Source organism: Gadus chalcogrammus, chromosome 12 (genome assembly GCF_026213295.1).
Source record: "Gadus chalcogrammus isolate NIFS_2021 chromosome 12, NIFS_Gcha_1.0, whole genome shotgun sequence".
NCBI lineage: Eukaryota > Metazoa > Chordata > Actinopteri > Gadiformes > Gadidae > Gadus > Gadus chalcogrammus.
In genome coordinates, this window is record NC_079423.1 from 17,357,632 (window position 1) to 17,373,656 (window position 16,025).

Consider the following 16,025-nt stretch of genomic DNA (forward strand, 5'->3'; position numbering starts at 1 on the left):
TCTGAACATAGAGCTAGAAGTCACAGACGCAATACTCCCTTCTTTATAATTAATTTTATCCAACATATTACTGTGAGCTGTTGAGGAATGTAAATAATTTAGGTACTAGTCATAAATGTATTTACTAGTTACTAATACAATTGTATAGTCAGTGACACGCTTTCTACGTTTAAGTAAAACCAATACACGTTATTGTCTTATCTACGTGCAGTACATCTATGTATATTCTTAACAGCCCTGCGGACGGTGGCGCGTCGTACTGTAAAGAATACCTAATTTTAGTTGAAAAATGCTTACGTGTACGATTATATTAAATCTCCGTTATGAAGAATGAGCGGTCAAATGTGGAAGCATTCACGTAACGAGCCATAATTCTACAGCAACTGTTTCGATACCAAGATTATATACTTGTCGTAAGCGACAAACATGGACACGTGGCTCGTTGGTCTAGGGGTATGATTCTCGCTTCGGGTGCGAGAGGTCCCGGGTTCAAATCCCGGACGAGCCCACATTTTTTAAATGAATTGATCTATTTTATTAACACTGATTTGTCTGGGATACTAATATCATTTCGGGGTTTGAATGGAAATACACAAATAATCACACATTTTGCTTTCTTCTTATTTTTATGTACAATAAATACTATTTATACTTTTACTTTATCTTCTGACTGAACATGTGTATCATAGCTGAACTAGACGTTTAAGATGACTGAAGTGTTGTGATTGGTTTTATTAATACATGTGGACAGGTGAAGCAAGCGGCTCGTTGGTCTAGGGGTATGATTCTCGCTTTGGGTGCGAGAGGTCCCGGGTTCAAATCCCGGACGAGCCCTCACTTTTTAGTCGCATTAGTCCTTTTTCACCAAATTGCTCTCACATAAAACATCGACGTTAAGGTCCCTTTTCTATGCTTAATGTGTTAACGGTAGCAAAAAAATAGTGCAATATGAAAGCTCTATTCAATAATTTCAAATAAGCTATTACCAGAGAAATGTAATTTAACTGCAATACAAACATAATGGAACAAAGTCTGCCGTAATAACACATCTTTGACCATGATTATCCGGATAACATCGATTTACGGGGAATCTAGATGATCGTCATATCTAATTAGGCTTATCAAGAAACTAACATGCTTGTCTTGACAAATCCCTAAACCACATAACAGCCTTTCTTTTAACCTTCCAGGGAAAGAGTATTACTCATCACACAAGTTCGTTATCATGTCGCTTTCTGCACTTCCCCCAGCCCTGGCCCCCCGCCCCCGGCCACGACCCCCACGCGTCCACCTGTCCGCTGTCACACACACAACAAAGGCGACAGCACGCTGCCAGTGGGCCAGTCCCAACCAGGGGAGGGCCTTGAGGGAGGGGCGGGACGGGTTCTTTGTGCTCCGGGCTGCCTCTCACCGTCTGGGGCGGAGGAACACAGCTGCTATTCCGGTTCAGCTCGGCCCAGGACACCGCCCCCCTCCCCCCAGCGCTCCACACAAACGGTTTTAAACGGCCGCAGCAGGGCCGGTCGGTTAGTGTCTCTCTGTCTGTCCTGGACCGGTCTCCCTGTGTCTCTACGTTTAAGGAGTTTGGCTGACTTAATTTTATTTGATTTAGTTCATTTCGTTTTTGGTCTTTTTTAATTGAGGAGCAGTTTGTGATACGGATTGGATCTGGTCTTTTTTTTGTTGTTGTTGGATTATTTAGTATCTTGTGTAAGTATTCATGCACGCTCATATTGTGATTGATGCAGTGTTTAGATTTTAATTCTTGATGTTTCTTTTAGCAGAAGGCTACACATAGATATCAATTAATAATAGGTATATTATATTTTCAGTCTAATTTTATACATTTCCTACACGCATTTGATATTATATACATATTATATATTATGAAATTATATAATTGCATATTCATGTAATTTTTCAACACAATAACAATGATCACGGTTAGCTAGATTTATCCAAATTTAAACAAATTACTGTGGAAAAGTATTGGGGAAAAGCTATAAATATGAATACCTGATATGAAAGTTATGAGTTATTATATTTATCTCAAACATGTTTCTAACCAACCTTTTTACTTTAACAGGCAACTTGGAGCCCAACTCGCATCCCCTTCTGCTGCTAAAGGCCAAGCGCTAACCCATAGCTGCTAACTGCTAGCCTAGCCAGCCAACTGCCAGCCTCCAGCCTCGGCCGTCCTCTTCCCCCTTACCGCCGCCCTCTGCCCGTCAGAGCCCGCCGCCATGGTGCTGTGTGAGGACACAGAGTGCAGCGTGTGCCTCCAGGCCTTCACCCGTCTCGAGCGGATCCCTAGGGTGCTGCACTGCCTGCACACCTTCTGCACCCCCTGCCTGGAGGCCCTGTCTCAGGGGGCCGGCGACCTGGTCACCGTGCCCTGCCCGGTGTGCCGCCGGGTCACCTGCGTGCGGCGCTGCGTGGGCCTGAAGGGGGCGCTGTGGGTGGACAGCAACGTGTGGGAATACATACCGGACAGGGAGGTGGAGGAGGAGGTGGTGCAGGAGCAGCGGCGGCCGGCGGGGGAGGTGATCGGAGGGAAAGGAGGCCGCACGTCGACGCACGCCGAGTGGTGAGTTTCATCGGAGACGCGCACACACACACACACGGGCACTCTCACACACACATACACACACACGTCCTCACGCACACACACACTTTCTCACGCACCCACACACACACACAAACGCTCTCACGCACACACAATCTCAGGCACTAACCTGCTCTCCAACACACTACACTAACACACATTCTCAGGCACCTACACGCCCTGACGCAGTCACACACACAGACACGCACTCTCTCACACACGCTTGCACTCACACGCACACACAGGCCGTCACATGCCCTCACTCACACTCATACACTCACACACTCTCACACTAGAGAGGGGTCTGAACTAAACCCGTCTCCCTGTCTCCCGTTTCAGTCGTGCCTCGTGGCCCCCCAGGACCAAACTCAAGCTCCCCGCGTTCTTCAAGAAGTTCAGCCTCCTGAAGACGCAGATGGAGAGAGCCATGCCCGGGGACCCTGTGTAAGTTCAGGACCAGCGCCACCCACTATAGACCATCAGTTCTGGACCAGCGCCACCCACTATAGACCATCAGTTCTGGACCAGTGCCACCCACTATAGACCATCAGTTCTGGACCAGCGCCACCCACTATAGACCATCAGTTCTGGACCAGTGCCACCCACTATAGACCATCAGTTCTGGACCAGTGCCACCCACTATAGACCATCAGTTCTGCATCTGAGGTCTCCCACATGGACTATAAGTTATAGGTCTCTATGAGTTATGAACCAGGCTCTTTCATAAGAGAGAGACTAGAAACTAGGTCACTCACCTGGACAGTAGAAACTAGGTCATTCAACATTATGGCACCTCCAATACACTCTGTATTTACTAAACATCCACTATCTCACACACACACACACACACACACACACACACACACACACACACACACACACACACACACACACACACACACACACACACACACACACACACACGCACACACACACACACACACACAGAGACAATATAGCCCACAATGTTTACAAAAGGAAGAGATGTATCCACTCCACATGTCACTCTGTAATTGTGCATACTTAGTTTAATTAAGTTTTCGATTGGTTTACTACTGACAGTTCTGGGAGCAGATTCTGACTGTGGCGTTCTGTTTCCCTCACAGGGAGATGAGGTCCTGGCGGCGCCTAGCAACGGACGACCACGTCTAGTCCAAACAGAGCATCTGGATCAAGGAATCCATATGAACTTGCCGAACTACGAACGCTGACAGGGAAGGAAGCCCCGACTGTACGTGGACGGCATCTCTCTCCCAGCGGCCCTAGTCGCTCTCTTCCAGTACTCCCAGTCACCCCCCCCCCCCCAGCCCCTCAGATCTGAGGTCATTAGCATAGCAGAGCTGCATTAGCATAGCGGGCCGGGTATTAATATCTGCGTGCTAACAGAGGCTGGGATGAGGATCAGCGGTGGTGGAGGAGGAGGAGGAGGGAGGGGGGGGGGGGGGGGGGGGACCCCTCTGTTATTAAGTCGGGGGTGTACCCCGTCATCTGCTGTAGCGCTGGGATTTAGCTCATCTGGCCCTCAGTGAGCACGCCAGGAAGAGTTTAACCCCCGGACGCCGGACCCCCGGGACCAGATGGTGTCCTCACAGCGTCTCTGGCACATTGTATATTTAAGAGATGATCATCTTTGTGGTTGTTGTATTTAAACGTATTCTTTGTTTTTATTTAAATAAAAGTTATTTTTGGAGAGTGGTTGTAAGCGGGTTTTTCTTTCGTTTGTCTTGTCAAAGAAAGTACCAGGAAGTCACGTTATTCGTTACTTATTATGGAGTTGATAATATAATTTCCATACACTGGTCTTAAAAGGGTTTGTTCCTCTTAAATATTAAATTGTCACTTTCTGTCCTTTTCGCATATTGTATGAAACGTTTTCACATTTACATTAAGGGCATTAAGTAGACGCTTCTATCCAAAGCGACTTACAATGTGTACATTTTTCCAAAGAAAGAGAAACAACAATATATCGCTGTCAGTACAGTAAGGATGTTCATATACTGTAAGTGCCAAGCACTAACAATCCCTAGGTTAACCCATTCCCTGTATACAACAAAGATAACTGGGATAAGATGCTACACAACGCTAAGTACTATTTTTAAGTGCGAGGACGTACCACAGACAATAAGTGCGTACATTAAGTGCAAGGATGTACAACATACAATATGTGTGAAGGAGGGGTGCGTGGGGGGGGATAAGGCAGGGGGGGGGGGGGGGCATTGCAGAGTCTAAGGTGAACTCTGAACAAGTGAGTCTTCAGTCTTTCACGTTCTCGCCCTGTACTCGTGCTGCGTCCAACATTTCCCACATGAGATCAATAGTTATAATTAGTTAATCTCATCTTTATTATTCTATTCAAACACCAGAAAACCAATACAGTCGTTTAAATATTCCGTAAAAAACACCTCTTCCCTTCACCATCTTAAACCACCAGAGTGCCAGTGAACAAACCCCGGGCCGCGGAACAGAAACCGTAGATCGTTGGGTTCCTCCTGCCCGGAGACCCCCAGGTCCATGCAGACGGCGGCCTCTGGGTCCCTAGTGAAGGGAACAAGGTGGTGGAGATTACCCCCGCAGACTCACGGGGGCATGGCTAACAGGATTATCTCCTCCATTCACCTCACATCTGTCGAGCAGCCCCAAGTTCGGAAAGATCAGGACACAGAGAAGAGCTAGGGTCATTAAAGTATGACGGCGCTGTGTGTGCACACACGCGCTCCTGAATAGAGCGCCGTCTGAGGGATACAGCGCGGATAATCTGCCCTCGTTGTTAGGGTCGGCTGAGCTCTCTAGGAGCGCTGCATGTAGGCTAAGCTTCTGCTGGGGGAAACTAAGGCTGCTGGTCAGGGGGGGGGCTAATAATGAATTACCAAGTAACAGGAAGAACAGTATTATGATCAGGCCTGCAGTATTACCTCATCCACTGAGGATACGATACTGCCGTATGTAGGAACTTTACCATACAAGTAAGTGCTTCGTATCAAAACTGGCACATAACAGAAACAGTATAAGATCAAATAATAATAATTGATAATAATATTCCATAGGCCTATATGTGACAGATCAAATACTTAGTATTATGATTATTATTATTATTATACAAGCTTCATTTAAAAAAACACGAACATGATATCAAAGGTAGAACCGAAGCTGATGTCATGTGTTTTTCGTTCCAGTCCGTTCCTCAGAAATGACAAATCAAAGTTGTTTTGCATGTAGGAGACTTATGAGGAAATCCGTTTGTTGTCATACCTGTTTAGTTGTGGAACAGGACATGAGACATGAGATGGGACAGGTAACTGCAGGCAGGCCCACACAGGCTTAGAGATAGACTTAAAATAAAATGCATGGAAAATATTCAAGGGAAGTGAAAAACACGTCACTCTATTACTGGAATAATACAGGAAGGCAAACACTAAATGCACCATCACGGGGAAACACACACCCCTAAACCTGACCAAAAACAAACATGACACACACACACACACACACACACACACATACCACAAACATGAGACACACACACACACACACACACTAACACACTTCCGATCACCTTCAGGAAGTTGTCAAAATATTTCCCTGGATTAGCATCAGATTAGATCTCAGTCATGCCATGGCTGAGTAATGAATCCCACCAACTAGATCCATTTCGGATAAAAAAGCAGCAGTTCCTGTAATTTGAGCACCTGAAAAACAAATCAAACATCTTTAGCCTGTGTCACACACCAGGTGAAAAGGGACTTTTAAAGCTTCCTGCCAGGCAATTTTTTTTATTCGGCTTTCATCTGAAACCTCAGCGAGCTTCGGTTCTGAAAACCGCGGGCCACCCCGCTGTGTGGCCGCCATGTTGGGGAGCAGGAGCTCCGAAGGAAGAGACGGGGACATGAAGAGACGAGGACCACAGTCGATCTGGTATTAAGTCGTCTTTATTGATGGTGTGAGACATGCCAGATCTCTGTACAGTGGATGGAGCGCTCTACGGACACAGTAACCACGACCTCTGACCTCTGACCTTCCACGGGGTCGTGCGCTACACACATACATCCCCCCCCCCCCTCCTCCCCAGTGCATCGCCATAACAACGTCCTATTTCTAGCCATGTTGTCCCTCGGCATTCAGTCACAAATAAACAGGTGTTTGTGCTGAAGGACACAGAAAACGTGTGTGTGTGTGTGTGTGTGTGTGTGTGTGTGTGTGTGTGTGTGTGTGTGTGTGTGTGTGTGTGTGTGTGTGTGTGTGTGTGTGTGTGTGTGTGTGTGTGTGTGTGTGTGTGTGTGTGTGTGTGTGTGTGTGTGCGTGCTCGCGTGTGTGTATTTACACAAACTCATATTCAACAAATAAATAAATAAATACCCTTTCACTAACAAAGTGCTCTCCCCAGTCCCCCCTATGGGCGACAGCCAGGGCAGTACATTCCATTTTTCAGAGTAACAAATACGTCACGGAAACGTTAGTAAGTAGAGGCAGCCAATAAGGGCCCGGGGGCGGTCACAGATCGAACGTGGTGTTTTTGGTATCGCGAAAACACGATGAACACGTTCAAGGCGTCATTCGTCAACAATATCCGAAAATAACCGCAGATCTCCCGCGATGAGTCAACGTTTCACAGTTACAGAGAGAGACACCGTAGGCATTTCTGTTCATCTATTGACATAACAACTGACTCAGAATCCGATTGAGGCGATTAAATGTTGCAGACGTCCGGTTTACACAATAGCAGGAGAGGTTGGGAGGCCCAAACTGTTTATCTACAATTTAGAGTCTGCAATCCGTCCTGTTTTCCACCAAGTCTATTATTATCGATTATTAGGCTTGTGTCGACAACGGCCTCCATCTTGGATGTGTAATTAGTCTTTTTATTTATTATTCATTCAAAATCCGAAACACAGCACCCCAAAGTGTGATAAAAATGGTTATTTAACTTTTTTTTGTTTTTTTTACTTTTTCTCTTTTCTCACTAACTAGGACAGGTCTTAAAAAGTGCAGTAAGAGGTAACTCCAAAGTCAAAGTAAAGTAACTAACTAGTACATTACAATTCCGGCGCCTGAGCTAAGAGCAGGGCAGGCATAATGTCAAAGACTGGAAGCGAACACCAACACCAACCGAAGAAACAGCGCGGAACAAACGTGGTAGTGCGACGGGCTGAAATTGGGGCCAATTGATTGATTAATTGTCACGTTTGTTACCACTAGCAAATGCCCTCACTGGAACGTTTTTAAGTGGAAATAGTCATTCTGATATCCTGTATTGTATTTGCTGGGGCTTCAGTGCGCTTAGCTTTTTAGTGTTTTTAAACCTTAACAATGGCTATTCAAACACAGGCGTCACCTGGAACCTGTTGTTGGTGAAGACGTCGGTACCACACTTGAACAGGTTTGTCTACTCTTGTGGTTTCTTATTTACAAATAAGTGTTTCCCTCACTTCACAATCACCTGAAAGGTCTACATGTGCAAATTTTGTCTTCTCTTTGTTCGACAGGAATGTCTCCGTTGACTCGCTAAACAGCTGTTTAAACACCAAAGTCACAAGGTTTACGTATAGTGCGCTTGAAACCATAAGGTATCTCTCGAAGAAACATAAAATACACTATTTACATAATGTCCACCAGGGGGCAGTGTTCCCCCTCCTGGTGTCTCCGGGTGTTTAATTATGTGGCCGATCCGAACACAACTATTGAGACGCATTCAAACACTGCAACGATATCAGATATCAGGGCAAGTGCGGTCGGGGTGACTCTGTGAGGCGCCACAGAGTAACGGGGCCCTATTGGATGACGGGTGGAGAGAGAATAGAAGTCACTTATAGTGCCAATACAAACTAAAGTTGCCTGTACAAAATAAGCATACATTTACACAAACTCACAGGACCAAAAAGGTTTTTTGAAGTCAAGTATAGAAATCCAGGCCAACAGTGTTAAGAAGCAGAAGGACATTTAAAGTTTTTTTCCTCTTTTAGAGAGTGCATTCAGTCAACGGTGTTGTAATATCGGCAATGACATATTTAAACATCACGATTGGACACAGGTATGCTCAAAACACAATGTTTCATGCATGCCGTCCTCAGACCCCCGTTGTCGTGGATCTGTGTCTCTGTACACTCTGTCTGCATTGGTGGAGATCCCAAAAATAAATTAAACCTTCCAGAGAGTTCCCTGAATTTATAAAAAATACAAAAAGAAAGATGAGTGGTATCTAACTTGTCACTTAACAAAAGGGTGTATACGTATAATAGTAGGACATCCTGCCCCGTTAACATTTTGTTGATATTTTCTGAACTTTTTGGCAATTTCATCAACAAACTAGATTTGACACATTTTCAAGTACCCAGTAGTTCAAACTATTGATCCGATATTCCGATAAGGCGTCCATTCTCCGATGTGCAAATTAATAACATTCAAATTAAAACATAAAAAAATCGTAAAACAAAAATCTAAAGAAAATGACATGGGGTAAAAGATGTTCTCTGATTGGCTTGGGAGCATTAGCAGGAGCACCCGCCCTCGGTAGTAGCCTGCTCCGGTGGTCTGTCTAACTTGATGTCAATCACTGAGGGAAAACGTTAAGGAATGACTTTGAAACAAGCAGGGAAGATATTTTAGAAAGCAAACATTGAATATGCATCATGCTTTTTTACAAATCTGCTTTAACACCAATATTAAACCCTAGCCAATTACACTTTATACAACATTATGTATTGTAATGTGACAGTTACACCACTAGAGGACGCCTCAGCACATAACAAACTACCATGTCTAACGTCCCAACTCCACCGCCGCCAGGAAGACAGTCAAGTCAGTTCACGTGTGTGCGGTCGTGCAACAGAGAAAGAGCCAAGATGTCTACCATGGTTCTCTGCAGGGTGAAGCCACACATGGGAACTCAAGATTATTAATGAGCAGACAGTAGCCTTCTACCCAGCTGGTGGTTCTACAGCCTCTACTCCGCGAGGCCGTTCTGAGAGACAAAGATAAGAGAGATTTCCTGCCCGGATGGCGTCACAGCCCTTCAAAAGATTAGCACTACTGCTGAACCGACTGAAATTTGGGGACTCAACGCGTGTGCGTGCGTGCGTCTTCCACCTGCACTCCGACGGGAAAGACAGGAAGTCGTCATCGTTCTGCCGGGATCCACCGCGTCACCACCAATGGCCGCATTCCAAAAGTCGTTCAACGGCAATTTACGCTAACCTTTCGCGCTCAGCATTCATTCCGCAAACGCAGGAAACCAGAGCGGTAGAGTAGCCTCGAGTGCTGTGGAAACTTAGCGTCGACGTCGTCAGACACACGTCTGAGGGCTGTGATCGGCCCCTATCGTTCACATCGCCTCGACAGTCTCCGGAGCGGCAAAGCCGTCTCAATCCCTCCGCTAGAGCCAGACCTTGACACCTGCCGTCAATCACGCTGACCCTACCGCCCTACCCCCCCCCCCCCTCCCCCTCGTCAATACAGTGCAATCACCATCCCTTCTCTCACAAAATATTACCCAGGGGCCTTTGGGGCCGGTGGACCGGCAGAGTAAACACTATCAACACCAAACGTCCCGGTGCTAAAGCCCGTGGCCTCAGGCTACCCGGCTCCTAGCTAACCTTCTGTGTGCGCTCGGGAATGGAGAAGCAGTTAACATCCTCGGCGTTGAAAACACATCGGACACCGGTTTGACCTTTACCCTTTACGGAGCCTGCGCCGTATCTGTTGTTCGGGGGGACGGGGGACGGGGGGCAGCTGCCGTTACAGAGAGGTCGATACCCCGGGGCAGGAACCAATAGGAACACTGCAGCGTCGGCAGAGACAGAACCACCCCAAGGTGCTGTCGCCTGTCACATCCATCACCCGGGTTACGGCGTCATAAACGCTCCTCGCCTGCTCTCTCGGACACCGGCCTCCGTTGCTACGAGGAGCAGGAAACGGCTTTGAAACATCACAAGACAAGACAACCTTCTGGTTAAAGTAAGACCGCTGAAGGGCGCCCGGAGCCTCGCCCTGATCTGACGCTCTGTAGAAATAGAGGTTTCATCCGTGTGGGGAATCGATCCTGTTGTCATGGCGGCGCGCCATTCCTATCAACATCTAAGCAGGATTCAGACGCGAGGCGTGGAGCTAATTAGCCGTAATGGGGGCTCAGAGGAATTATACCGCCGTAGTTAAAACCCGAAAGCTATCACGTCCGGGCTATCGAGCTCCGAGACGCACCTACGCTAATGCCCTGACAAGGTCCAGCGATCGTAGATTAGAGAAACCAATCAATAGTTGTTAGCGGTGTCAAACCAGCCGTCCCAGGTCAGCGATAGCTGGCTGCGCTACAGGTTCACACGTATCTGGGGGGAGGTGCCGCCCAGTGGGGCAATTTAACTATTAACAACATTTAGGCCAAGAAAGCCTCATTTAGGCCAAGAAAGCCAGTCAAAATGATTGGATCCTTACCCGAGTATCACCAAATGGACGCGTTGCTGGGTTAAGGCAGTGGTTCCGTCCTCTGCCCTGTGAGCCCAGTGTTAGTTCTCACCCCAGCTCGCCCCTCGTGAATGTTCTTCCCCTGCCCATCGTCTCGACCCCGTCGCCCAGAGTGAACGCACACGCAGAAGAAGCAGCATGCGTCTTTCAATCATCAGGCAGTTGGTTTGCATAAACCTTGCAGTACTTTTGCAATCCCACTCAATATATTTTCTCTGCCAAAGAAAATGCACCGTCACATATCTCGGGCGTGTAAACCGGCTGTTGCCCCGTCGTGCCCCAGGATGGCCACCAGAGGGCAGGAGCGCCAGAGGCCTGCTGGAGAAGGGCCCTCACGCAGAGAGGGTCTGGAGAAGGCAGACGTGTTCAGAGAGCATCTTCAACCAAACAGTGAAGAGGATGATGGGGCCGGCATCAGGACCGACTGTCAGAAGTCATCGTGACATGGGGGCACTAATGAGGGATGTTTATGCGCACACAGTGACGGGAAAGACAGTTTCATCAACCAGCCTCGTTTCCATGGAGACGGTGGTCGTGGCTGACAGGAGTATAAAAGACCTGTCGGGTTTTTTCCAGAGGTGCAGTCAGAAACGTAATTAAAGAGGGATTTATAAATGGTATAAATCCTTATTGTATGTACAAACAGTTCACACATAAAGGAACATGGCAACAGTCCTCATATGCCTCAAAAGGTTTTGTTATATAAATGGATCAGAAGACAGATCCGGAGTTTTAAACTAGTTTAACATAAATGAATCAGAACATGTCGAGTGATTGTGAAGTTAATATTCTATTTTTGCATTAAACTTTTTGTAACATTAATCCCAAATATAATATAATAATTTGAATCCAAGTAAAACTTCCAGACATAAGAAAGTCTTTCAGTGGTTCTACATGCAAGAACACAAGGAAATGATAAAAGGCTTTTCTCTAGCTAGTCTATAAGCTAAGCCATGGGATCCAGTGTTTACATTGTACTGTTCTTTAGGACGCTCCACTGCTTGCCCACATTAACAGCACCCTGAGGTTCTGTGTGTTCCATCGACATCAGACGATGGTAGGGATGTATCTCTTCAACAGGAGGAGTGCGGGCTAACGGGGTATGGATGGGGTATATGAACGGGGCATTAGTCAAAGGATACTTCCCTCTTTGCTGGTCTCCTGCATACTCTCCATCCCAGGGAGAGCAGCGGCCACACGTCGGAACAGCTGCAGGACAGACAGACAGACAGACAGAGAACAAGGTTGTTTTCACACGTGGAACATCCCAGCCCTCCCAGACTCCCACCTGTAGACGTCAGTACATGGACTGTGTTCGGTGCGTCATCAGTTTCTATCAAAACTATATAACAAGGCAAAGCTGAAATGAGTCAGAGTATTTGATAATGGAGCAGGAAGCTCACGATAGGCAAGTTAAAGAGGTAAAAACTAGGCTATTAGCGTTCATTAATGACGGTGACGAGGTGAAAACGATGAGCTCTGAAAGTGATGACTCATTGCTCCGCACACACGCTCAGTGTGGCAGAGCGCAGAGCTTTCCCGAGCAACACCGTCTCTTTGTTCTTCATCCTGTTGTTTTGCCTCCCTCTTCCTCCTCCTCCTCCTCTGCCTGTCCATTCAGAGTGTCTGCGGCGTGTGTTTTGACCGCTTTAAAGCTCGGTGAAGAAAAGAGCCATCTGTGTTTGTCTGGGCACCGCCGCCGCCGCCGCCGGCTGGCAGAATCACCGCGGCCGCATCGACAGACACGCCTTCCTCCGAGCGGCCTCGTTCATTGTCAGATTAACACAAAGATCCCGAATTAAGCGCGCCAACGCCCTGCTTTCATCGAGATCCTCGGATAAAAGCCTCGGCTGAACGCTCAGCCCTCTCCCTCTGGTTGTTCCAGCTATTATTGTGAAAGAATAATCATTTACCGGGGATTTAACTTTCGTCGGTTACACAACTTTGTAAACACACACACTGAAAGCGTAGAACGGTCCAACGGGCATCGGTGTGCTCTTTTAAGGGCCTTAAACCATTCTCCTTCCCCTCCTCGTAGCCAGAAGCCCACACAGAATACAAATCACTTGTTGGAGGGCGTTTGCGTTTGTGGACCACCGTAATAACAGCGGCTCCGACGCTCGCTCTGACTCACTGAGCCACAGGCTGCCCCCGGCACACGCCAAGACATCTGCCATCTGACTGTGGGCTAGCTACGTCAAGTAGCCGTGTAGCCGCGCCACCCCGTCCCCAGTGTAGCCTTAGCCGTCGCCTGAGGTTCAGTGCACCTCTCCTCCCAACGTATAAAACTAGACGTCAGGGACAGGGAAGGCCCTCTTCGTCTTCCCTGCTACGTTGTCTGGTTCCTCCATGACGGAAGAGGTTAACGTACTTTATGTTTGTTTGTACGACACATCGTCCTCACACTCATCAATCACCGATGTTTTTGGCAGACGTAGGACCGATAAATAAACACTGCCGTGTTAATGCTCAACTGGATTTACGCTAGTCTGCTAATGCTAGGCTAACAGTGGTCTCATTGATCCTAGGCAATGCCAATGCTAGTCTGCTAGCGCTGGGCAACAATAATGCTAGGCTAACACTCGACTGCCAATGCTATGCTGGGCTCACACTAGCCTGCTGATGATCGGCTAGTCTAACGCTAGCCTGCTGAGGATATGCTAGCATAAGGCCGGCCGCCCGACCTGCTTGACGTTGTAGCCCGTCTTGGCGCTGGTCTCGATGAACATGACGCTCAGCTCCTTGGCTCGCTGCTCCCCCTCCTCGATCGTGATTTGCCTGCAGAGGAAACAATTATCAAATGACCGAACACACACACACACACACACACACACACACACACACACACACACACACACACACACACACACACACACACACACACACACACACACACACACACACACACACACACACACACCAGGAGAGGAAACTAATTAACACACCACCAGAAGAAAACAAGTCATAACACAGGAACAACACTGCAGTAGCTAGCTAGGGCGTTTGACTCCTAGACCAAAAAAGGGTTTTGGTAAGATCCTTGATTGTGCTCGATCACTGTCCCCTACCTGCTCTCTGGTGACATGTATCTGAAGTCACTGTCTAACCCCTACCTGCTCTCTGTCGACATGTATCTGAAGTCACTGTCTAACCCCTACCTGCTCTCTGTCGACATGTATCTGAAGTCACTGTCTAACCCCTACCTGCTCTCTGGTGACATGTATCTGAAGTCACTGTCTAACCCCTACCTGCTCTCTGTCGACATGTATCTGAAATCACTGTCTAACCCCTACCTGCTCTCTGGTGACATGTATCTGAAGTCACTGTCTAACCCCTACCTGCTCTCTGTCGACATGTATCTGAAATCACTGTCTGTCACTTTGGACAAAGGCGTCGTAATGACTCCAAAGTATTGAATAGTAAGTCACGTTGATTTACTTCCAAAGAAACCTCTCTAAATTGTAATTGTACGACACGATTATGAGTGTCACGATGATCCTCTGGGGACTTCACAGCCGAGTGTCCTTTATTAAAACTTTACACATTCAGATGTACCCAAAACACCAAAGCTAATTAGCGTTAGAGTGTTTAAACAAATTGAATCGTTTTTGTGCTGCGAGCAAATTCATTCCATTCCATTAGCGCAACGTTTTAATGAAGTCGGCTTGGTTTGTGCTTCATTGAGACAAACGACGGAACGCAGCAACAAGGTGCAGGTGAGCCGTCGGCGCTGGGGGGCTGAGCTCAGTGTTTACAGGGGGAGGGGGCCGTGGACGGTTGTGTCGGAGTGGTAGAACCTTCCTCGGTGGGCCTTTCTGCTCGAGGGAAACAACCAGAGAAAAAGGACCTGGAGCCGAACCGCCATGTCAAATACATATCTACGCGTAGGAGCGTTGTAATACAGGCATGTTCAGCCAACTTAATTAGTCGGACTCAATAAAGTCTCAGGTTTTGAATGACATCACCGGTTTCAGAGCCGGGATGACATCACCGGTTTCAGAGCCGTGATGTCACCAGGCCGCGGGGCTTGAAGCGGTGGTGCGCCTCGTCCATCATCCACTCACTCACTCATCACCCTCTCATTTCATGAAGAGCATCAGAGATCTTCCATCAGGGCTGATCAGAGATTCCGTGCGTCTGCCTAGTGAAGCCCGACATTGCAGAAAGGAACAGCGACGATCCAAAACCATGGAATCCAGAAGGAACAGCAGGTCTTTGTTTCAGGGAGAGAGAGAGAGAGAGAAGAACGAGAGCTCTGCAGCATCTATACTCCAACGACACCTGATACTGCCTTGCTCCAGGGCTGAGGGATTCATTCCCCCGGCTTATTCATCACCCGCCAGGCCAGCAGTGGTTTAATAACGAACACCCCCCCCCCCCCCCCCCCACACACACACACACACACACACACACACACACACACCTTACCTCCCTGCAGCTATATAATACACCGTGAGTCTAGACAGTGTCTAGGATTCAGGCCCAATATCACCACGCAACATCTCCGGTCTGTGTCCGGTGTGCCAGAGACATCCAGAATCCGTATTGTACGCCACAAAGAATTGTTAGTCCCACTCTCTCCGTCGTCGAGAAGGCTCCTTTCTGGCGGTGAGCAGTTACCGGTTGCCATGGCTACCAACGGATTCTAAACTCGCCGCAGCCGTTGGGAGAACACGGGTGGACTTTGATTCCTGCCAACACAGGAGTTGCTTGTCGTCCATGTGTGTTGGGGTTCGATACGCAGTGTCACCGAGCAGGATGGCCCCAACTCACCCCTACCTGCTCGTGAATCGAATGCATTCAATCTGTGTTCGCTGTGAGTTTGGATAAAAGCATTTGCTGAACAGTGTTTCGTGTTTCATTTAACTGTTGAATAGCATGTGTCAGGACCTATGTTTGCCAACAGGGGAAGCAAACTGTTGAATAGCATGCATCGTGTACATTTCTGCTAGCAGTGAAGCTAAATGTT

The 16,025-nt window shown here is 47.6% G+C and overlaps 2 protein-coding genes and 2 non-coding genes across 6 annotated transcripts in view; 3 read left to right on the plus strand and 1 right to left on the minus strand.

Moving 5' to 3' along the window:
• The first annotated feature begins 436 nt into the window (after positions 1–436).
• Positions 437–508, plus strand: trnap-cgg (transfer RNA proline (anticodon CGG)). Its single transcript has one exon. It is a non-coding gene; the product is annotated as a tRNA-Pro (tRNA).
• Positions 509–762: 254 nt separating this feature from the next.
• trnap-ugg (transfer RNA proline (anticodon UGG)) lies at positions 763–834 on the plus strand. The gene has a single exon. It is a non-coding gene; the product is annotated as a tRNA-Pro (tRNA).
• Positions 835–1,519: 685 nt separating this feature from the next.
• Positions 1,520–4,025, plus strand: im:7152348 (uncharacterized protein LOC559250 homolog). The gene is made up of 4 exons (XM_056604420.1): positions 1,520–1,710; positions 2,087–2,587; positions 2,945–3,049; positions 3,712–4,025. The coding sequence occupies exons 2-4, from the start codon at positions 2,244–2,246 to the stop codon at positions 3,755–3,757; spliced, it is 495 nt and encodes a 164-aa protein (XP_056460395.1). The 5' UTR covers positions 1,520–1,710; positions 2,087–2,243; the 3' UTR covers positions 3,758–4,025.
• A 3,945-nt stretch (positions 4,026–7,970) lies between these two features.
• Positions 7,971–16,025, minus strand: part of rab6ba (RAB6B, member RAS oncogene family a) — a 35,288-nt gene continuing 27,233 nt past the window's right edge. For all 3 annotated transcript variants that reach the window (XM_056604198.1, XM_056604200.1, XM_056604199.1), the window contains exons 6-8: positions 13,741–13,834; positions 12,199–12,265; positions 7,971–9,152 (exon numbers count right to left, since the gene is read on the minus strand). In XM_056604198.1, coding sequence (XP_056460173.1) covers positions 9,088–9,152; positions 12,199–12,265; positions 13,741–13,834 — 226 coding nt within the window. In that variant the 3' untranslated portion in view covers positions 7,971–9,087. The remainder of the gene's footprint in view (positions 9,153–12,198; positions 12,266–13,740; positions 13,835–16,025) is intronic.

Excerpts from the sequence above, each read along its gene's own strand:
- im:7152348 (XM_056604420.1), top strand. The coding sequence starts at position 2,244 with ATGGTGCTGTGTGAGGACACAGAGTGCAGCGTGTGCCTCCAGGCCTTC. Across the intron at positions 2,588-2,944 it reads ACGTCGACGCACGCCGAGTG|TCGTGCCTCGTGGCCCCCCA; the intron begins GTGAGTTTCATC and ends CTCCCGTTTCAG. Across the intron at positions 3,050-3,711 it reads GCCATGCCCGGGGACCCTGT|GGAGATGAGGTCCTGGCGGC; the intron begins GTAAGTTCAGGA and ends TTTCCCTCACAG.